Genomic DNA, 23,366 nt, shown 5'->3' with positions numbered 1-23,366 from the left:
CTGTAACGTCTCTTCTATCAATATTTATGTACTAACCATGGTCAGTTTTTGCAAACTGTTTTATTTACAGTATTGTACAACCTACTGTTGTCTATAATCACATCTCTGGCTTAATCACATCTCTCTCTAGTGCAAACAATCCCAACCCTTCTTCAAATGCTCTTGCATGTGATTTTTACATTATGATGTAACCACCATCTCATTTAAGATATCTATTGTCATTTTATTATAGGTACTGCACTGAAAGAGGCCATTCTGCCTGCTATGTCAGTGCTAGTCCTATGTAAGAGCAACACAGCTCGTCCCATTCCATGGCTTTTTCTCTACAGCCCTACAACATTCTTCCTTTAGGATAATTTAGAGGTGCTGAATTAATGGCTTTTTCACAAATATTTTCCCATGGGCTACAGACAACAGGCGAATTTCTTTCGAGACAGAAACAAACCGAAAGCAAGATACTGCTGGACAGTCATCAATGTGACACATTGAGCTGATTTCTCTCTTTCTCCCAGATACTGTCTGTTCTGTTGAATGTTTCCATCAGCTTTGTCCCGAACAAAACCAAACCATATGATAATCCTCCAGCAAAGGGACCAACACATCCCAATCATAGGTGTCCAATGTGAGACCTGTGCTAGAAGATGAGCAGAGTCTGATAACATTCTAGGTCATGCGCTGCCAAAGATTCTTTACATTTCTGTGATCTAAGAAAAGCACTAACCTCATTAAGAATAAAAAAAATACTGTAGTTTCACCTTGCCACAAGGATGCCTGAGAGAGACCAAGATCACGTCATTTTCTGTGATGTTTCCTTCGGGTTGGGTAGCTCAGTTGGCTGGATGCCAACAACAAGGAGTTCAATTCCTGTACTAACTGAACTCATGGTGAGGTCTTGCCTTCTCAACCTCACCCCCTCGCCTGAATCATGATGTCCCTCAGGTTAAACTCACTACCAGTCATGTCTCTATTAAGAAATACGATTGTCTAGGACTATGGCTATTTTGCCTTATACTGCTCATTAGCAGGTCAAATAGTCAGACCTAATCCTGACAGTCTGACTCTTGAAGTGGCTGAGCAAGTTTAACTTAATGTTTCACAAACTTGCTGAGGGCCACTAAAGGCTGACAATAAATGCTGAGAATAGACAACATAAGAGGATTTAACAAAATATTGTGATAACTCAAATGATTCAGGCAGGCTTGTACAACAGGTAGAGTGTAGATTAAGTGTGGCACTGTTAAAGACAGCAGGTCAGGCAGCATCCGAGGAGCAAGAGGGTCAACATTTCAGTCAGGACACTTCTTCAGAGGCGATTCATGTGTGGAATGAACTTCCTGAGAAAATGGTGAATGCAGGTAAAATTACAATGTTTAAAAGACATTTGGATGGATATGTGAATAGGAAAGGTTTGGAGGGATATGGGCGAGGAGCAGGCAGATGGGACTAGTTTAGTTTGGGATTACGTTCGGGGTGGACTGGTTGGACCAAAGGGTCTGTTTCTGTGCTGTATGACTCTATATAAGGTTCTTTGGTGGCTTGACACAAGTAGATTTAGCAGGGTGTTTCTCCTGCTGGAAAACCAGGGTACCAGAGTGCATCCCCTCAGGGTAAGGGGTCAAGTTAGACGTTCAAGTTAGGCTGGGATTGTACGGTGGGTCAGTGCTCATAAAAGATTGAAGCATTATACTGGCAGAACTAAAGCTGGGAATTTAATTTTTACTGTGTAAACTTTCTTTTATTACCAGTGTAGACACATCTAAAGTCTATACAGGGGCTGCCTAGCAATGAAGGAAACAGTCCCTGGTGATCATACGTCAGTGGAGATGCAGTGACAACTCCCTGGAACACTAAAGTTTCTCTCTGGTGTGAAAATGCCTGAGCTACATTCTTTCTTTCAGTTCAGTGGCATCTTCCTGTTTCTATCAGTCCCTCAAGCCTATACTGTTCCAAACCGAAAACCTCAGCCACTGAGAAGGACAAAGGCAGCAGATACATGGGAACACCACAACCTACAAATTCCCATCTCAGCCACTTACCTTCTTGAATTGGAAATAATATGCCATTCCTTCAGTGTGACTGGATCAAAATCCCTTTCTAGCAGCATAATGGGTGTTCCTGCAACTCAAAGGACTGCAACTATTCAGGAGGACAGCTCCCCACCATCTTCTCAGGGGCAATTAGGGATGAACAGTATGTCCTGACATTGGCAGGTCCTGAAGAAGACTTACACTCTAACTGTTGACTTTTTCACCTCCTGTTGCTGCCTGGCTTGCTGCGTTCTTCCAGCCTCCTGCTTGTCTACCTTGGCCTTTTTTGCCAATAACATAACAAACACCTTGATGAGGTCAGTCGTCAACTTCCTAAATTCGAGGGAATGTACAATTTGTAATTTAACCCCTTAAGCTCCAGTGTGGTCTTGCCTCTCTGCAGTGTAAATGGCCAACAAGTCAGGTTGCGTAGAATGGGTGCTAAAACCAATCAGGAAACAGTAAAAACCCTAATATTATACAACAAATATTCAGAAATTGTCAAAAATATCAACTTTATGTTCTGTTCAAGTTCCTTTAGTCGATTGGTATCTTTCAGGATGTTAAACCCAAATCCCATGTGTCCTCCTCAGAGGGACATACAAGATCCAATGGCAGTGCTTCAGAGAAGTCTAAGGGAGATCTCCCCAGTCTCCTGATATAGATTGATCCTTCAATCAACCACACACGAATGCAGTTGGTCAAAAGAAACAGGTTGGAAGGTGGAGGTGAGATATGGGTTCAAATCCCATCATATGGCAGCTGGTAGAATTTATATTCAGAACTAGTCTCAGTGTAGTGACCATGAATCTATTGTTGAGTCTTGTAAAAACCCATCTGTGCTCTAATGTTCTTGAGGAAAGGGAAATCTGCTGGCCTTGCATGATCAGGCCTATGTGCCCTTTTGACCCACAGTCACGTGACTGGCTCTTAACTGTCCACTGAAGTAACTGAACAAGCCACTCAGATCCAGAGCAATGAGAGGTGAGCAACAAATGCTGGCCTAGCCACCAACACTCCCATCTCATGGAAAAACAAATGGGGTCTCTCAAAGAAGAGAGAAATGGAGAGTTTTCATGGAAGAATTCCACCATAGAGGCCCATGCAAATGAAAGCATTTCCCAAAAAAAAGTGCCCAGTCATTGCCCTGCTAATGTTTGTGAGAGCTTACTGGGCATAAATTGGCCACTGCACACTTCCCATGAAACAGTGACTGCATCCACTTTGAAAAAAAAGTACTTGTCTGGCTAGATGCAATTTGTTCCTAAGTCATTAAAAGTTCTGTATAAATGCAAGAATGCATTTTCCTTTTTCTCACTTCTTGTAAGACGGTCATTCTGCCAGTGCAGACAATGAGCTCAGTACTTTGCTTCAGAGACACCGGAATCCTCAGGAAGGGACAATTCCAGAATCCCTTCTGTGGCTCCATTATTTCCTTAGCAGTTTGGTGTAATTGCTAGAATCAGAGACTTGGGAGGAGATGTAGAATAATGGTTTAAGTTTGACTTGTGCTATGCTAATACAGCAAAGTAGACATCATCATCAGAAGGGACACGATATCACATGATCTTGCTCTTAGTTTGCAGCCTCGTAGTGAGATGAAATGACAGAAGAATGACTTTATTTAAGAAACAATGTTTCCATTACCTCAACATGCCCTGTAAGAATTCCATAGACTGCTGCAGCAGCTCCATTGTGTCTTAGGAAACAACTGAGGGCAAATCGCAGCAAAAGTATTGCCTTGTAAAGTCAATGAAATAAGTTTTGAGACCAAAGGTTGCAGGACTGGGGTAAAGAGCATGACTCCAGACACATGCCAACCCCAATTTGACTGCAGTGAGTTCTGAGAAATTGACTTTAGATAAAGGCAATTAAGATGATGGGTTGTAGGTTTTGTTGACAAGCCTTGCATTTATTGCCTCATCCCTTGTTGCTCTTGATCTCTGATTGGCTTCCTGGGTCATTTCAAATGGCATGTGAGAGTTGACCAAGTGGGTTGGGAGTCACATGTGGACCAAGTCAGCTGAGGATTTCATATTCCCTTCCCTAAAGGACATTGGTGAACCAGGTGGGTTGACATTAGATTAGCTTTTAATTCCAGGTTATATTGAATTTGAATTTCGCCACTGTCATCATAGGATTTGAACTCCTGTCTACCCAGGACATTAACCCAGGTCTCTGGAATAACAGCGCACTGACATTACCAGTGAAATCCAGCTTGGAGGAGTCTCCTAACTATGTCCAGCCTCTCATGGTCTGCAAGAACGTTTGAAGAATTTTAGATCACCTCTCATTCCTTGAGACTCCAGAGAATACAGACCTGCCCTTAATCTCTCTATGTAGAGGCAGAGTCATCTTATGATGCAGTGGTAATGTCCCTGCCCCTGGGCCAGGAGGCCTGAGTTCAAGGTCAAGATTAGGGTGGGGCTGGAAAAGCACAGCAGGTCAGGCAGCATCCGAGGAGCAGGAAAATCAACATGTCGGGCAAAAGCCCTTCATCAGGAAGGCCTGAGTTTAAGCCCCACCTGCTCCAGAGGTGTGTAATAACATCTCTGAACACATTGATTAGAAAAACAAGTTGACAAAATAAAAAAATTAAGGTAGTCCTGACTTTTGAGGGAATAATTGGGTGAACCTCCACTGCACTCCTTCCATGGTGGATCTATCCTTTCTTGAATAAGGAGAACAAAGCTGCACTATTTCCAGGTGAGGTCTTGCTCCTCTCTGTATCCTGATTAGGTCTGAACATTTTGCTGATTATTGAGAGAAGATATTGTAAAGATATTTGGAAGTGGGTATGCTGAGACCAGTTCCTTTCTCAATCTTTTCCTGTTTTCTCTCCTCCCTGTTTGTCTGCCATGTTGTTTGCTTGATTCCACCTCTCTGCCCGCTCCTAGACATTTCAGTCAGTCTCCTTGCTGTAGTCGTCTGTTTCTGTGGGCTTGCCTTGTTGGTAGTGTCTCTGTTTGTGTTTTGGAAGCTTTGCTGGCCATACTGGAGGAATAAAGATCTCACCTCTAATGCAAATAACGTCCCTCAGCAAACATCGAGCGAAGTTCCAGAACCTGTGGAGACTCCAGAGAAAAAGGAGATCAAGGAGATTAAAGAGATTAAAGAGAATGGGAAGAATCCAGTCACACAACTGGCGACCGCCATGAAGATCAGCCAGACCTCCCCCGATATCCCTGCTGAGGTCCAAGCAGCTCTCAAGGAGCATCTTCTCAAACACACGCGCGTGCAACGCCAGACGACTGAACCGACATCCTCCTCCAGGTGAGTACCAGCCCAAGTGGGATTGCTATGTGGTTCGCAGGAGGCGTACAACTTTTTTTCTTCTTTGTTAATTCATGGGTTGACGGTGTCACAAGCCCTTGTTTATTGCCCAGTGAGCAGTTAAGAGGCAACCACACTCCCAAACTGGGAAGGGAAGGGGTATCCTTAACGGGTTTGGCGACACATGTAAGCCAGGCCCAGTAGGGATAGGCCTTCCCAGTTTCCTTCCCTAAAGGGGATTAGTGAACCAGATGGGTTTGTCTAACAACTGATTCATCATTAGACTCTTAATTCCAGATTTCTCTTTTTATTGAATTCAAATTCCACATCTGCCATGGCGGGATGTGAACCCGGATACCCATTATCTGGGGTCCTTGGATTAACCATCCTGCAATAATACCACCAGGCCTTCACCTCCCATAGCATTTAGCTTAACTGGATGAATCTCCAAGCAATGAGGGCAATGGGAGAACTAGTATGGTCTGGCAATACATGCAGAGAGTGCGATGGGATTAATATGTCCAGAAGGGAAATACCAGTAAAACTGGCAAATAAGACATACAGGTCGTTCTGCTTTAATGCATGTTCATTAACATGAATTCACTCTAATACGATTGACAAATTGCGAAAATTGCTTCTAAAGCGTGAACATTTAAAAAGTGTGTTGGCTGTAATCTGATTACATCACCAACGCTTTAAGCGTTGTTTCTAAAGCCTGATTCTTCTATAACACGGGGTTGCACAAGAACACAACCATCCCATTATAGCAGAATTACCTGGACTGATCTGACTTGTCTCGTATGCTTCCAAATAGAGCCCCAGTGTGACAATTAAAATAAAACAAAGAACTGCGGATGCTGGAGATCTGGAATGAAAATAGACATTGCTAGTAAAACTCAGAAAGTTAGCATAGTGGCTCAGTGGTTAGCACTGCTGCCTCACAACACCAGGGTCCAGGGTTCTGTCTGTGTGGAGTTTTCACATTCTGCCCCAGTCTGTATGGGTTTCCACCAGCTGCTTCAGGGATGTGTAGGCTACGTGCATTAGTCATGGGAAATGTAGAGCATTAGGGGTAGGAGAATGGGTCTGGGTGGATACTCTTTGGAGGGTTGGTGTGGAATTGGGCCAATAGGCCTAATTCCACACGGTAGGGATTATATGATTCTGCTACCTGAACAAAGTGAAACAACTCATCAACATTATCCACGTTTTTCATTTATTGGAAAACCCAAAAAAGAAGGCCTTTAAGGAAATTTTACAGATAAAGTGATACAGAATGATTCTGTGCTTTTGAAAGTGAAATAACACATGACAGCTCCATTAAACAGCTCATCCATAACTAAACTGAAGATTGAATTGAGTTAGTGTTTTAATACTATGGCTTGGCCCACTATGGACCGCCAATATCAGGCAGCACCCCTGTGTCAGGCTCCATCAGTCTCAGGCACCACTTCCCCCACCTCCCCCACCCCAGCCTAACTCCCTGGCCCCCAGAGCCACACAGTCTCCCCCAAGAAGGGTTACATCTGAAACATCAACTTCTCCACCTCCTGATGCTGCCTGGTGTGCTGTGTTCTTTCAGCCCCCTGCCTGTCTACCTAATCTTCCTTCATTGTCAATCTAGACAGCACATCATCCCCACTGCAGGGAAGGGGGTCTCCACCACGTCTGTCCCATTTGCCATATACCTGCTCTCACCTCTCCCTCTACGAGCTACAATAGAGCTCTCCTTGTCCTTATCTCCATAACTAATGGATCATTCTTCAGACCTGCTCCAATATGACACCTTCTCCCCGCCTCCCAACATTCTACTGGGATCTTTCCTTCAGGATGTCCTGTCCACCTCTTCCTCTCCCCCTGACACCTTCCAAAACAAACATAGGAGTTGCTATCTCAGATCTTTCACCTCCTCTATTATTCTCACCATTGTAGGTCCCAAACACTCCCTAGAGGTGAAGAAACAATTTATTTTACTTCCTTCGATATTTGAGTTTGATGTTTTACAATCTAATCTCCTTTGGGAAAAGCCAAGCATGGATTGGCCAACTGCTTTGCAGAACAAAGCCTTCCTTATACGCCATAAGCATAGACTCAAGTATCCAATGGCTTCTCATCTTTGTCTGCCATTTCGCACAGCCACTGTCCACTCAGTTTTAACCTCCTGCAATATTTAAACAAATATATTTCAACACCAACTCAAGAACCAGCAACTCATCTTTTAATCAGGCACTTTCTAGGTTCAAAGCAAAATTGAAAAATTTCAGAGTGTAACCTCGATCCACTTATTCAGACAGTAGCTGCTCCTGGTGATTCTGCCGTTCCATTAACACCCCTTCTCCACTCACCTTTTTATTTGTTCCCGTGTCCCAGCAATGTTATTAGTGCTATAACACCATAAGACATAGGAGCAGAAATAGGCCATTCAGCCCATCAAGTCTGCTCCGACATTCAGTGAAATCGTGGCTGATCGGAAAATCCTCAACTCTACTTTCCTGTCGTTCCCCATAAACTTTATCTTGCTTTAAAAAAATCTGGCTATCTCAGCCTTGAACATACTTAATGAACCAGTCTTTACAACCCCTGCAGTAAATAATGCCATAGATTCATTACCCTCCTCATCGCCATCTTAAATATCTAATTCTGACATTATGCCTCGACTCATGGTCAAACTTAATGGTATTTCAGCAGTGGATTGAATAGTATTGTTCCACCTGGGGACCCTGCAGTGTCTGGGACTCAACATCGAGTTCAATAACTTGAGAGCCTGATTCCATCCTTCGTGTTGTTTTACTCAGTTCTGTCATGATTTGGGCTGCTTTAGGCATGTTTGCTGAGGGATGATTTGCATGTAAACACAAGCCCATTATGATGTGACATGAGTTGTGTTCAGCACAGCGAACCCATTTTCTCACTTTAACCTCTTCATTATCAAATATTCAGCTTTTCTTCTGTCCTGGCCTGCTATCCTGAATTATCATGTTCGCCTATCCTTTTCATATCTCCCTCTCTCTCTCTCTCTCTCTGGGCTCCATCTCCACTTCATATCTGCTGACCTCTTCCCTTTTCCTCCCAGCTGCCTTCCCCTACTTCAGCTTCAGTATAAATATCACCTTTCCTGAGCTACTAACAGTTCTGATGAAGAGTCACATGCTCACAACGTTAACTCTGCTTTCCTCTCACAGATGCTGCCAGACCTCATAGTGAATGATAACATTTCCACAGTGTGGAAGCAGGCCATATGGTCCATCGATTCCACACCGACTTTCCAAAGAGTATCCCAGCTGAAAATGTGTTGCTGGAAAAGCGCAGCAGTCAGGCAGCATCCAGGGAACAGGAGAATCGACGTTTCGGGCATAAGCCCTTCTTCAGGCTTATGCCCTGCTGCGCTTTTCCAGCAACACATTTTCAGCTCTGATCTCCAGCATCTGCAGACCTCACTTTCTCCTCAAAGAGTATCCCACCCAGGCCCAACCCCTATCCTATCCCTGTAAATCCACATTTCCCATGGCTAACCCGCCTAGCCTGCACATCCCTGAATACCAAGGGCAATTTATTAGATTAGATTAAATTCCCTACAGTATGGAAACAGGTCCTTCGGCCCAACAGGTCCACACCAACCCTCTGAAGAGTAACCCACCCAGACCCATTCCCCTACCCCATATTTATCCCTGACTAATGCACCTAACACTATAGGCAGTTTAGCATGGCCAATTCACCTGACCTGGACATCTTTTGGACTGTGGGAAGAAACCGGAGCACCCAGAGGAAACCCCACGCAGACATGGGGAGAGTGTGCAAACTCCACACAGGCAGTCACCTGAGTTTGGAATCAAATGTGGGTTCCGGGTGCTGTGAGGTAGCAGTGCTAACCACTGAGGCACTGTGCCACCCTAGTTCCAGGGGACATGAAGGAGAGAAATTATAAAACTAACCCAGAGAAACAAAGAGTTGACTCATAACTCTCTTGAGCAGGGTCAGGTGAGGTGTTAACATCAACCCCAACCCACCCACTTGAGGGATAATTAGAGGTAGCATGAGGAATAGGTACTGACCCAATCCAGGCTGCCAATTGTAGTGTTTTATCGAGGTAGGCCCAAGATCGAACTGCTTTACATTGGCCAGAGATAATAGTATCCAGCCATCAGGAAAATTGGCAACTGTAGGGAGGTGAGGGCAAGTTCACACAGCCGGTAAGCACCTTTTCAGCATTGTCTGTGGGCCAAGAGGATCAGGAAATCTTCACTCTAAAGAGCCAACAGCTGTCTCCCCATATGTAGTTCATACCCATCCTCAAATTCTACTGCTGGCTAGAACTTTTCTGCCTGTTCTGCAGTCTCCCTGCCTGTCCCCACACACGCCTGTTCTGCAGTTTCCCTGCCTGTCCCCCCACACGCCTGTTCTGCAGTTTCTCTGCCTGTTCCCCCACATGCCTGTTCCTGTAGCCTCTCTCCCTGAATATTCCCTCACATGCCTGTTCCTGCAGCCTCCCTGCCTGTACCTCCACACGCCTGTTCCTGCAGTCTCCCTGCCTGTTCCCCCACACGCCTGTTCCTGTAGCCTCTCTGCCTTTCCCCCCACACGCCTGTTCCTGTAGTCTCCCTGAATATTCCCTCACATGCCTGTTCCTGCAGCCTCCCTGCCTGTTCCCCCACACACCCGTTCCTGTAGTCTCCCTGCCTGTTCCCCCACATGCCTGTTCCTGCCTGTCCCACCACACGCCTGTTCCTGCAGCCTCCCTGCCTGTTCCCTTACACACCTGTTCCTGCAGCTTCCCTGCCTGTTCCCATGGACACCTCTCCAGTCTACATGCCTGACTGCAAGCCAAGCCTGTTTATTCAGCTGAGTCCTAGGCAGTTACTTTTGTGAAGAATAATCTTGCCCATTGCTATAGATTGATCGCTGAAGTGAATCAATAACTCCGATAATGTTTTACCATGAGTCTGTCAGAGTGGACAGACCAAATCTTTGTTGATCTACAAGTGTGGCATTCCCTCAGAGCAGCTTTCTCTCCACTTCGTCAGGTGATGGTGCATCCTGGTTCCACTCCAGTGGTGTGGGGATGAAAGTTGAAGCTAGTGCTGTACAGAGGCAGTGTTGGAGGTGATGTTTTTGCGATGTTAAACCATCACTCCACCAACCCTCTGAGGTGTTTCTTGTAGTTTTATTTTGTGGAAGAGCAGGGGAGGCCCATGGAGTAGCTTACCTGTTCAAACTGCTATTGCTCTTTGTCAGCGTCTTTGGCAAATTAATGGGCACATTTCCTACTCTGGGATAATGACAGCACTGCAAAAATAATTCAATGGCTGAAGAACACTTTGGGATGTAGGTCACAAATAGTGCTGTAGCTGATTGTCTGAATTCAGAACATCGGTAGTGTTTCATCTTCTGAGCAGTGCGTTGGATGCTGATATCAGATCTTTTCCACATCTTCTGGGATGGGGGGGGGCATGAGGAAGGAAATGGTTTAAAGTCGCGTCTAATTTTTATTTGATCCAAACTGGTAGCGGTGATATTAAAATTGATTCATAAGAGACCGGACTGTTTTCCTTTTGTAGGCATAATTCCTTCAAAAGGCACTTACCAAGACAAATGCATGTGTCGAGTGTGGATTTCAGTATGGACAGCATGCAAAGAGACAGCCTGCAGAGAGGGGAGACAACCACCAGTATTGGACGAATTAAACCGGAGCTGTATAAACAGAAGTCTGTCGACTCTCAGGATGGTGAGCAAGAGGATGTGAAAACGAGTGGAAAATTAAACCTTACCCTTAAGTATGATTACGAGAATCAGCATTTGATCGTAACCATTCTCAAATCCTTGGACTTGCCAGCAAAAGACTTTTCTGGAACCTCGGACCCTTACGTTAAAATTTACCTCCTTCCGGATCGGAAAAAGAAATTCCAGACTCGAGTTCACAGAAAGACACTCAATCCCATCTTTAATGAAACCTTTCAGTTCCCAGTGCCCTTGGACCAGCTCAGCAACAGGAAGCTGCATTTCAGTGTTTATGACTTTGACCGATTTTCGAGACATGACATGATTGGGGAGGTAATTGTGGATAACCTGTTTGAGCTGTTGGAACCTCCAAGGGAAGATACCATCTGGAGGGACATCATTTGTGTCAAGACCGTGAGTTTGATTGCTGTCAGAAATCTCAGCCGCTTTTACAATGTTCCCAGGGGCCAAACATTCCACCTTCCCACCCCTGCCCCGCCACTTCCCCAAGCTCCACCCTTGGTAAAATGCTTACTTCTTAAACCAAAGGTTGTAAGATTCAGGATTTGACATGTAATCCAGCCTGATAATATAGCTCCCCTACAATGGGAGTGCAACATTGACACTGAGATTGATCTTTGACCATTTTGCAAATAGTATGATTCCAGCTGTTTGGGATCAACTTTACCCCGATTTCTCTTATGGGAAATGTTGAGCATTGTACCATTATGCCTGCTCAGCTGTATATAGAACACTGCATGGCATTAAGTTCTGGAGCCATTCTCCCTCCCTTAATCATTAATGTAGAGAAAATCACAATGTGCTGTGCAGGAGTGGGTATCGTAAGGAACTATCGAGACTGATGCTTTTAAGGATGAAATACCTGGGAGGTTGAGCCATACTGATCTGTAGAGAGAGAGTGAGGAAAAGGAAATCAAAGACTTCTTCTGGAGAAAGGTCATATTTGATTTGAAACTAACTCAGGCCTGGATTTCATTTTACAAATTCGGACAGGTCTCTGTTTTTAAATTTTATTTTGTTGCCAGTTTTTGTGTTGCCCACTAATTCTTTTTTGGGTGTTGGATGAGGAAAGGTTTAGGCTTCCTTTCCGGCAGCTGGAATAAAGCACAAAGATGGAAGAAAGTGCTCCCAGGACCATGGCTGACTAGAGTCGCAGATGCTGTTGGGCAAGGTGATGTGTTTTCTCTCATGACATTTTTAGAAATCTTTTTTTGAGCCTTCAATGCCAAATAAAAACTCATTTTGGGAATGGAGGCCCTTTACAATTTCTAGTTATAGAGTCATATCGCACAGAAACAGACCCTTCGGTCGAACCAGTCCATGCCGACCATAATCCCAAACTAATTTAGTTCCAACTGCCTGTGCTTGGCCCATATCCTTCCAAATATTTCTTATTAATGTCCTTATACTATAACAAACTAAAAATGAATCAAAATAAAAATGTTCTACACCTGGAATAACTGTAAGGAATCTAGAAATACGCCTAAATCTCAGGAATAGCTGCAAGATCTATGCTACTCTTGTCCACCATTTTCGAAAAGAGAAGTTGTGACTGATTTCCTGTTGTGATGTTATCTCTCTGTCACATGATTTTCCTACCTGATTTTATTCGCTCATGGGATGTGGATGTCACTGGCTGTGCTAGCATTTATTTCCCATCCCTCAATGCTCTTGAGAAGATGGTGGTGAGCTGCCTGAAGTCCATGTGCTGTTGGATCATCTATAGTGCTAGAACATAGAATATTACAGCACAGTAAAGGACCTTCGGCCCTCGATGTTGTGCCGACCTGTGGAACCAATCTGAAGCCCATCTTTCCTACACTATTTCATTTTCATCCATATGTTTATCCAATGACCATTTAAATACCCGAAAAGTTAGCGAGTCTACTACATTTGCAGGCAGGTCATTCGATGCCCTTACTACTCTCTGAGTTAGAGATGGAAATGTGTTGCTGGAAAAGCGCAGTAGGTCAGGCAGCATCCAGGGAACAGGAGAATCGACGTTTCGGGCATTTTCTTCAGTTTCCTGAAGAAGGGCTAATGCCCGAAACGTCGATTCTCCTGTTCCCTGGATGCTGCCTGACCTGCTGCGCTTTTCCAGCAACACATTTCCATCTCTGATCTCCAGCATCTGCAGACCTCACTTACTCTCTGAGTTAGGAAACTACCTCTGACATCCGTCCTACATCTATCACCCCTCAATTTAAAGTTATGTCCCCCTGTACTAGCCATCACCATTCAAGGAAAAAGGCTCTCACTGTCCACCATATCTGACCCTCTGATTATCTCATAAGTCTCAATTAAGTCACCTCTCAACCTCCTATTCGCAAATGAAAACAGCCTCAAGTCCCTCAGCCTTTCCTTATCAGACCTTCGCTGCATACCAGGCAACATGCTAGTAAATCTCCTCTGAACCCTTTCCAATGCTTCCACGATATTCCTATAATGTGGCGACCGGAACTGTACGCAGTACTCCAAGTACAGCCGCACCAGAGTTTTGTACAACTGCAACATGACGTCATGGCTCCAATAAAAGCTAACACACCGTGTGCCTTCTTAACAACCCTATCAACCTGGGTGGCAACTTTCTTGAATCTATGTACATGGACACCAAGATCTCTCTGCTCATCTACACTGCCAAGAATCTTACCATTAGCCCAGTACTCTGCATTCCTGTTGCTCCTGGAGACAGAACTCCAAGTGTTTAGCTCAATGACACTGAAGATACAGTGCTATGGTTCCAAGTCAGGATGGTGAGTGGTTTGGAAAGAAACATGCAAGTAGTAGTCACCAATCCTTTTTTAAAGACTGTGCTAATACAAAGAGGGAGTTAGCTCCCCTTTGAATCTATAATTGGTCTCTTTTACACCAGTTGGCCACTATTTTTTATTTATTCACTCTCAGGATGTGGACAATTCTGGCTGGGCCAGCATTTATTGTCCATCCCTAATTGCCCATTGCTGTGGGTCTGGAGTCACATGTAGGCCAAACCAGATAATGATGGCAATTTCCTTCCTTCAAGGACATTGGTGAATCAGATGAAATTTTTACAATAATTGCTAATTGTTTCATGGTCATCATGAGACCCTTAATTCCAGATTCTTTGTTGAATTCAAAATTCTACCATGGCAAGATTAGAACCTCGGCTCCCAGAACTTTAGCTGAGTTTCTGGGTTAATAGTCTAGTGATAATACCACTAGGCCATTGCCTTTTCTCACAAATGGTCAAGTTAATTGACAATAATCAGGCACTGATGGGTCGTTGCAGAAACAGTTGTGGGCAGGAGGAAATTGAGCCCTTGGTTTGTATTCTGGCTCTCTCACTTTGCCAAGAAATGGAACATTTGATTTTTCCTGCCCGATGCTGCCAAGGCCTGTGGGGTATTTCCAGCAATTTTGTAATGAGTTCAGCTTTCCGGTATCCATAGTGTTCTCTATTTATTTTAGGTTTTAAGACAGTCAGCGTGATGAGGCAAACACTTTGCTTGCTGCATAATCCCATTCTCCATTTTAAATCATCGATTTGAGGTGCGTTCTCCTTGGAGGGATCAAAATGGAACCGCCTTTGTAATGTTAGAAGTGTAACTTTAAATGTTCTTATTCCTCCTCCAGGAAAGCGTGGATTTAGGGGAGATTATGTTTTCTCTTTGCTACCTTCCAACAGCTGGTCGGATGACACTGACAGTCATCAAGTGCAGGAACCTTAAAGCCATGGACATCACCGGATTCTCTGGTACGTCTCAGAAGGATCAGAGTGGCACAGAGCAGATTCATTCAGGGAGTGCTGAATATGTGGAAAACCGTGACCTGGCAGAAATGTGACAGAGTCATTGGGTGGGATTGTCTGTTCCAGGGATGGTGAGCTTGGGGCGGTCAGGAGACTTTTGAGTTGGGTCCTCGGGGTGACATACCCAAATCCCACCACTACCTCGCTCCCTCTGGTGTCCGGTTTTGGATGGTAAGCTCGCTGGTCAATCTTCCTGCCTGCAGACCATTGAAGGCCTTAAGGTGTTTGGAGGATGTCATCCTATTGCCACTGGAATTACCCACACAACAGTCAGATCTATCACTATGTGGTCCTTTTGGTAGATTACTTACAGTGTGGAAACAGGCCCTTTGGCCCAACAAGTCCACACCGACCCTCTGAAGAGCAACCCTCCCAGACCCATTCCCCTACATTTACCCCTTTACCTAACACTACAGGCAATTTGGCATGGCCAATTCATCTAACCTGCACATTTTTGGACTGTGGGAGGAAACTGGAGCACCCACACAGACACAGGGAGAATGTGCAAACTCTACACGGACAGTAGCCTAAGGCGAGAATTGAACCCGGGTCTTTGGCGCTGCGAGGCAGCAGTGCTAACCACTGTGCCACCCGTAGCTTCCACATTGCAGGCCAGCTTGCTACTTCATAATGGAGGTGGGGTAAGATCTCAATCAAAGTTGGGGTGATTGAGCTGCTGGTCATCAGGCAGGAAGGGGTATATCTGCTGGGAGCCATTATCTTGTTTTTGTTTCCAATAGCCCTGATCCCCTTTTCAGGAATTGCATTTGATAATCCACAGGTAATCCAACATGAGTTAGACACTGAACATTTTGTGTTAACACCAGATAACAGCACATCCACAGTAAAGAGTTCACACCAAACTGCAGTGGCTGATAACCCACAATAATGTGAAATTGTTCGACAACATCTTGACCAGAGTACAAGTGCTCAAACCATCATATTATGTCTGCCATGCCAAAACTTTATCTCAATGTGTAGAGAAAATGTTTAAGAGCAACTTTTAAATAAACCCTTGTACCTGTTTTTCATACGAGAAATCCTATTCTTTGAAGGAAAAGGAGGATGTTATGACAGAATCCTTCATAATCTTGAGACTCTGGGGAGTGCTCTTCCTCCAGCAGCCACTACTTCCTCTGTGGCACCACTGAGCACAAGAGCTGTCAGCCTCTGATGGCCTCTACCTCTCTCCTGATGTATTGACTCCAGCCAAACGCCCATAAGTGCAGAGGCAGTGCTGGCTGACAAAACTCCCAAAGTTTCTAGATCTGCCCAGAGAGTCAATATTCCCAGTACAGAAAGCCTTTCAGCCCATCAGATCCATGTTGTCCCCCTGCAGAGTCAGTTTTGATGCATTTTTGGGGATTTAGTATTATGCTAAGTCTCAGTCTGAACACTGAGACTGGCTTTTCACTGAGAACAAGTATCAGAAGATTTATTTTTGAGCAAATAAACTCATTGTGATTTTATCACAGATATTCAGAGCTTGGGCTCAAGCTGTTTGACCATGCGGAAGGAGAAAAAGAGTAAAACTGGAAAATTTTGGCCGAGTATGTGTTATGTTTTGTATCCCTCAAAATGAAGCTCCAGTATGTCCAATTCATTCATTTCCAAGTATTACTGGTTTTTGCTGGTTTTTCCCACTGGGTAATCAACCTACCTGATGGATTAATAACAAAATGAGTCTCTAGTCCAGATGGAGTTTATATTTTAATGCAAGAATATCGCTTAGCATAATGATATCACTCTGTTAAAGGGATGTGCTTATCTGATTTTAGGTATCACTTTCCTACAAAGAATACAACTTCTCCCATGAAAAATATTTATGAGAATAGAGATTTTTTAAAAAACAACTTTTTTTACACAATTTCTTTCCACATTGAGAGAAGGTTTTGGTGGCCTTATACAACGACCAGATTGAGTTCTTGTACTGTTGTCAGGATATTTAAACAATTTCATACTATAATGGGTTGTCAGCTTTTGTAGATTGGTGTGAATTGTTTACTCTGGATGTGTTATTATCCAGTGTTAGCACAAAACTTTCAGTGTCAGGATCGTGTTAGATTACCTGTGGGTTATCAAATGCAATGGAAATGTGCTTTCTGTTCCATCTTAGAACATGGTCCTTGGTCGTAGCAGTTTTGTGATCTCTTTTGGGCTCTGTATTGTTCTATACATTGAAGTATTGGAGTTAGTGTCAGGTACTCTTACATTTTGAACAGAATGAGGCTGCGGTAACTGTCTACACACTTTTTAATCGTGCTGCTGTGGGCAGCACGGTGGCTCAGTGGTTAGCACTGCTGCCTCACAGCACCAGGGATCCGGATTTGACTCCAGCCTTGAGCGACTATCCATGTGGAGTTTGCACGTTCTCCCCGTGTCTGCGTGGGTTTCCTCCTGGTGCTCCGGTTTCCTCCCACAGTCCAAAGACTCAGTCACATTCGGCGATTTAAACAATCCTTGGATAAGCACATGGATGATGATGGGATAGTGTAGGGGGATGAGCTTAGATTAATTCACAGGTCAGTGCAACATGTTCTGCATTGTATTGTTCAATGTTCTATGTTCTATGAAGAAGACATTTGGTATGCTTTCCATTATTGGTCAGAGTATTGAGTACAGGAGTTGGGAGGTCATGTTGCGGTGTACAGGACAATGGTTAGGCCACTTTGGGAATATTGCATGCATTTCTGGTCAGCCGAAGGGCCTGTTCTGTGCTGTATTGTTCAATGTTCTACACAATGGCAAACCAGGCCTCAATGGACCACTTGTTTTAGCAATGTAGAACATTTGTGGTCTTCATCCTGAAGAGCTATCTTGACTTCTGAGGCACTTCACCTGACAAAGGAGCAGTGCTCCAAAAGCTTGTGATTTCAAATGAACCTGTTGGACTATAACCTGATGTCGTGTGACTTTGGACTTTGCCCACTCCAGTCCAACACTAGTACTTTCACATCTTAACTTTTGAGATCAACAGAGTCTCACAGACTTTCACTGTCTCTAACAGGATGGCATGGTGGCTCAGTAGTTGGCACTGTTGCCTCACAGTGCCAGGACCCAGGTTTGATTCCACCTTGGGTGACTGTCTGACTGTGTGGTGTTTGTACATCCTCCCTCTGACTGTGTGGGTTTCCTCTGGTGCTCCAGTTTCCTCTCATAGTTCAAAGATGTGCAGGTTAGGTGGATTAGCCATGGCAAATGCAGGGTTACGGGGATAAGGTAGGGTGTGCTGCTCTTCAGAGGGTTGGCAAGGACTTGATGGGCCAAATGGCCTGCTCCCACACTGTAAGGATTCAGTGACCTCAGATCCATTATAGGAAGTGAGTTTGTGATGCAAATTTTTCACTATTTGCTTGCATATACCTCATCTAGGATAGGTAACAGGGTAATGTTAGCACTCGCATCTGTACTGTGTGGATTTTAGCTTGCAGTTCATGCTGACCATTTTTCCTGAGATTCATTGTCTTTATCATAATGTATGCTTCAGCTAGTCTAATATTGTCAATGTGATGTATCCAACTTACCGCTGGATGGTTCTGATCAGAATTTGCTGTGTTACAGGTATTTCCTGACCTTCATCCACATGTTTGCACTTGGGTGTAATTTTGGGAATGCTCTTGATGTTGAACTTTATCTCAACCATTGTTTTGTGTTGTAGTTGAGCTTTATAGTGTATCATGGGCTTGTGTTGTAGAACACTGGTCAGTTCCTTTTGTGTATGAATAGGGGACTATTGACTTAGTCAATGCTTGAACATATTGCTGTCTTGCAACAATGGCTTTGAACTTTCATCTGTCTTCCAATAATGTGTCCTTCAGCTTTGTCTAAGAGAGAGTTTCTTGGAATGATTAATTGGTGTTGTAACCAATATCATGAGTCGTTCTCCATTTCTTTGACCTCACATTTTGTAGCACTATCTGGCAGCAAACTATTCCTTTGTTTCACTTGCTTATTGCCTGTAGGACATAAATTCAAGTCTATGAATCCTGAGATTTACTCTAACCTTGAGCAGATCCTCTATGAATCTTGGTCATTGTTCGAGAAACTGAAAGAATTTCTTTCAGATGTCCAGCTTTTATATGTTCTTAAAAGTTCAATACATCTGTGACTTGCTGAAGGCATGAACTGTTTTCATGACAATACTCCACATCCTGCCATACTGAGAATTCCCATTCATTTTTACTATCTCTTTTCTGTCTGTTAACCAGTTCTCAATCCATATTAGTATTTTCTCCAAAATACCACACATTTTAATTTTATTTACACAGCAGAGATTAGTGCAACTTTATCAAAAGCCTTCTTAAAATCCAAGTGCACCTTGCTCGCTGATTCTCCTTTATCTTTGTTACAAATAACATTTTCAAAATGCCCTAGTGGGTTTGTCAAACTTGATTTCCCTTTTGTAAATCCCTGTTGTATCTGCACAATAGTATCATTATTTTCTGGGCAGCTGGCTATCACATCCTTTGTAACCTCTTCTACTAATCTCAAATTAATATATCTATAGTTCATTATTTTTCTCCCTCCTTTTTTTGCAATATTGAAGATATTACCTAGTAGGGTGACGGAACGTCTGGAAATGAACCTTCCAGCTCACCGAACAAACCTACACCCATTATAGTCACTACTTTCCAGGCTGCAAGCATCTTTCCAGAGTACAAAGAATAATGAAATGTAGCTGCCAGTTCATCCATTATTTCTACTGTCATCTCCTTCAACACTCAGATATAATTCATCTAATCTCGGGGGTTTGGCAGCTTTCAATACAGTACTAGCACTTTATTAGTCTGGACTTCTTTCAGTTTCTCGTTTTCACAAGTCCCTCAGTTCTCTTGAATATCTAGGAGATTTATTGTACCTTCCACTATGATGACAAGCACAAAATAATTATTTACATTCTGTATTATTTCCCTGATATCCTTTATAAATTCTCAAATCTCTGCCTGTGATGGACCCATTGTATCCTTGGTAATCTTTTATTCTCACATTCTTAAGGAAGCTTTTACAGTATACTTTTATGTTTCCCACCACCTGGCGTTCATATTCTGTTTACTATTTGTTTCCCAGTTTCTGAATCATCCTTTGCTCAATTCTAATTGCTGCTAATCCTCAGTCTTACCTCTGCCAACATTGTAAGCCAGCAAGTATTTTAGCTGGTGGCTTGTGTCCAAATCAAACAGAATACATGAATATTGTTGCAGTCACACTTATCCTACAACAACAAAACTTTATATTTAAATAGAATCTTCAATGTACAAACAGATCCCAAGACACTTCACAAGAATGTTAATGCGCAAAATGCGGAGTGAAGCAAATAAACCAATTTGGTCACATGGTGAAGAAGGAAAGTGGGGTGTAGAGATTAGATTCCTCTACAGTATGGAAACAGGTCCTTTGGCCCAACAAGTCCACACCAACCCTCTGAAGAGTAACCCACCCAGACCCATTGCCCTCTGACTTATGCACCTAACACCACAGGCAAGTGAGCATGGCCAATCCACCCTAACATGCACATCTTTGGACTGTGGGACGAAACCGGAGCAAACCCACGCAGACACAGGGAGAATGTGCAAATTCCACATAGACAGTCGCCCAAGGCTGGAATCAAACCTGCGTCCCTGGTGCTGTGAGGCAGCAGGTGCTAACCACTGAGCCACCGTGCTGGGAAGGACAACCCAGAGTTTAAATCTTAGGCAGCTGAAGGCATTGCTGTTAATGGGACAGTGATTAAGATCGGGGGGTGCAAGAGATCTGAATTGGAGGAAGACTGAGATCTGAGGGTTCTGGGACTAGTGGAGATTGCAGAGATGCAGTGGGGTTCGTCCATGGAGCGATTCAAATATGAGGATGAAAGGCCAGACAGGGCAATTATTTCATCTGACTTGTAAGTGGTGGAGTAAGGATTTGGGGAGTCTGGAGGTGAGTTGCTCGCCCGCAGTAAAAATACATGTTTGTTTCTCAGACCCATATGTAAAGGTTTCTCTAATTTGTGAGGGACGAAGACTGAAAAAGCGAAAAACCACGACAAAGAAGAACACTCTGAACCCAGTTTACAATGAGGCTATCATCTTTGATATTCCTCCAGAGAGTATGGAGCAAGTCAGTCTCTCGATTACAGTCATGGACTATGATCGGTGAGTTTCTCTTCCTGTTGTTTTCTCATCTATACCAATGCTTCAATAAACCATTTGCAAAAGGGAGATTCGCAACAATATATTAGAGGATGCAGAAGGTTTCAGTTGTGGAGAGAGGCTGGATAGTTGGGATAGTTTCCTTGGAGTAAAGAAGGCTGAAGCAAAACTTGACTGAGGACTACAAAATTATGAGGGGCATAGACAGGGCTCCAAAGTAGAGGGGTGAATTACTAGAACGTATAGATTTAAGAGAAGAGGCAGAAGGTTTAAAGAGAATTTAAGGAACAGTGTTTTCACGTAGAGAATGCAGGGTATCTTGAACTCATTGCCTGAAAGGGTGGTTGAGGCAGGAACCGTTACAACATTTAACAAATATTTAGAGCTCAAAGGGCATCTGTCCATGCTGTAAGGCTCTATGACTCTATCAAATGGAGATTGCTTCATTTGAAATAGGTATTTTTTTCTATTCTTTCATGGAATCTGGGCATCGCTGACGATGCCAACATCTTGATAGGTCATTTTAGAGTGATGTTAGGAGTCAATCACATTACTGTGGGTCTGGGCTCACATGTACATAGAATGCCAACTCGTGGAGCATTTCAGGGAACATCTCTGGGAAACACGCACCCAACAACCCCACTGCCATGTGGCTGATCACCTCAACTCCCCCTCCCACTCTGCCAAGGCATGTAAGTCCTGGGCCTCCTCCACCGCCAAATCCAAGCCACCTGAAGACTGGAGGAAGAACACCTCATCTTGGGATCCTCAACCACATGGCATTAGCATCAACTTCACCAGTTTCCTTATTTCCCCTCCCCCCTCACCTCATCCCAGATCCAACCCTCCAACTCAGCAGCACCCTCATGAACTGTCCTACCTGTCCATCTTCCTTCCCACCTACATGCTGCACCCTCCCCGCTGACCTATCACAATCACCTTTAGACCCTGACTATCCAGCATCTGCAGTCCTCGCTTTCTCTCAAAGTCTCACATTTGGTCAAAGTAAGGATGGCAGATTTTCTGTGCAATTCTGTACCACAGAAGGCTGTGGAGGCCAAGTATATTAGAGAAAGAGACATATTTCTGGGTTTTAAAGGCATCAATAGGTATGGGATTGAGATAGAGCACCAACTATGGTCATGTGGAATGGTGGTGCCGGCTTGAGGGGCTGAATGGCTGCTAGTTTGATATTTTCCTACCCTGAAGGACATGTGATCCAGATGGGTTTTTGAGAACAATCACTGACAATATTATGGACACAATTACTGAGACTATTTTTAATATCCAGATTTATAAAAGAAACAAGTTAAATCCAGTTAGAGTGGGATTTGAGCATGTTTTCCCAGCTCATTAGCCTGGTAAAATTCTTAGTCAAATAATAGTTCTGCTACACCACTACCTCTTTATAAAGTACCATTAATTTCAGTCTGTGCCTTCACAAGATGTGCATCAAATGTCCTAGTGTTGGTCAAGGTCCCTTACTGGGTTGGGCTGTTCTTTGTGGAACTGACATTGAGGGTAGCTACATGTTGTGGGCAGGTGTAAACGTCCAGGTGAATAGCGTGAGGTTCCTGAGTTTTAAATGCCACCCTTTCTGTCCAGTAGCTGGGCAGGCAATGGCAGAGTGATCCTGGTTAGTAATCCAGAGCTTGAGTTTTAATCTCACCACGATTGATGGTGAGATTTAAATTGAATACAAAATCTGAAATTGGTACTTTTTTAAATGGCAATCAGATAGCTCTCAGCTCTCATTAGTTGAGACTGAACAAAACCCATTCATTTTCATGCCCGTTTAGGGAGGGAAATCACCCAGTCTGCCTTACATGCGACTCCAGACTCGCAGCAATGTGTGTGATTTTTAACTGCCCTCTGAAATGGCTCCGGAGAGCTAATCAATTCATGGGCAGCTAGGGGTGGCTACAAATGCTAGCTTTGCCCACGATACCCTGGTCCGTGCGAGATAAAGTGAAAAAGATTGGGGAAACTTTAAATGGCAAGCGCAGGTTCTCATAACACTGTGTTTGACATAAATCTGCAAGAAAGGTAGTTACGCTGGTGCAATATGTCTGTTTGAGGTCGAAAAGACACAGGGGTTCACCTAAAACATATACATTTAAGGAGGGTGTTTTTTGTTTAACCCTGGGTAGTGTGTGAATTCTGTTCTGTGAGTAAGTATGGGCTGCAGATGCTGGAGATCAGAGTCGAGATTGTGATGCTGGAAAAGCACAGCAGGTCATGCAGCACCCGAGGAGCAGGAGAATCAATGTTTCGGACAAGAGCCCTTCATCAGGAATGAGGCTTGTGGGCTGGTGGGGGGTGCTGAGAGATAAATGGGAAGGGGTTGGGGCTGGGGGGGAGGTAGCTAAGAGTGCGATAGGTAGATGGAATTGGGGGTAATAGTGATAGGTC

The 23,366-nt window shown here is 43.9% G+C and overlaps 1 protein-coding gene across 3 annotated transcripts in view; it reads left to right on the top strand.

The window, feature by feature from the left end:
- The window catches only part of syt10 (synaptotagmin X), a 72,828-nt gene that overhangs the window by 32,952 nt on the left and 16,510 nt on the right, over positions 1–23,366 (top strand). For all 3 annotated transcript variants that reach the window (XR_006314555.1, XM_043709805.1, XM_043709803.1), the window contains exons 2-5: positions 4,925–5,300; positions 10,856–11,429; positions 14,649–14,769; positions 20,786–20,957. Coding sequence is in view for 2 of the 3 variants with exons in the window: in XM_043709805.1 (XP_043565740.1) it covers positions 4,925–5,300; positions 10,856–11,429; positions 14,649–14,769; positions 20,786–20,957 (1,243 nt within the window). In the remaining variant the exon portion in view is untranslated. The remainder of the gene's footprint in view (positions 1–4,924; positions 5,301–10,855; positions 11,430–14,648; positions 14,770–20,785; positions 20,958–23,366) is intronic.

This window comes from Chiloscyllium plagiosum, chromosome 19 (genome assembly GCF_004010195.1).
Source record: "Chiloscyllium plagiosum isolate BGI_BamShark_2017 chromosome 19, ASM401019v2, whole genome shotgun sequence".
In the NCBI taxonomy this organism is placed as follows: Eukaryota; Metazoa; Chordata; class Chondrichthyes; order Orectolobiformes; family Hemiscylliidae; genus Chiloscyllium; species Chiloscyllium plagiosum.
This window is presented reverse-complemented; position numbering and strand designations above follow the sequence as displayed.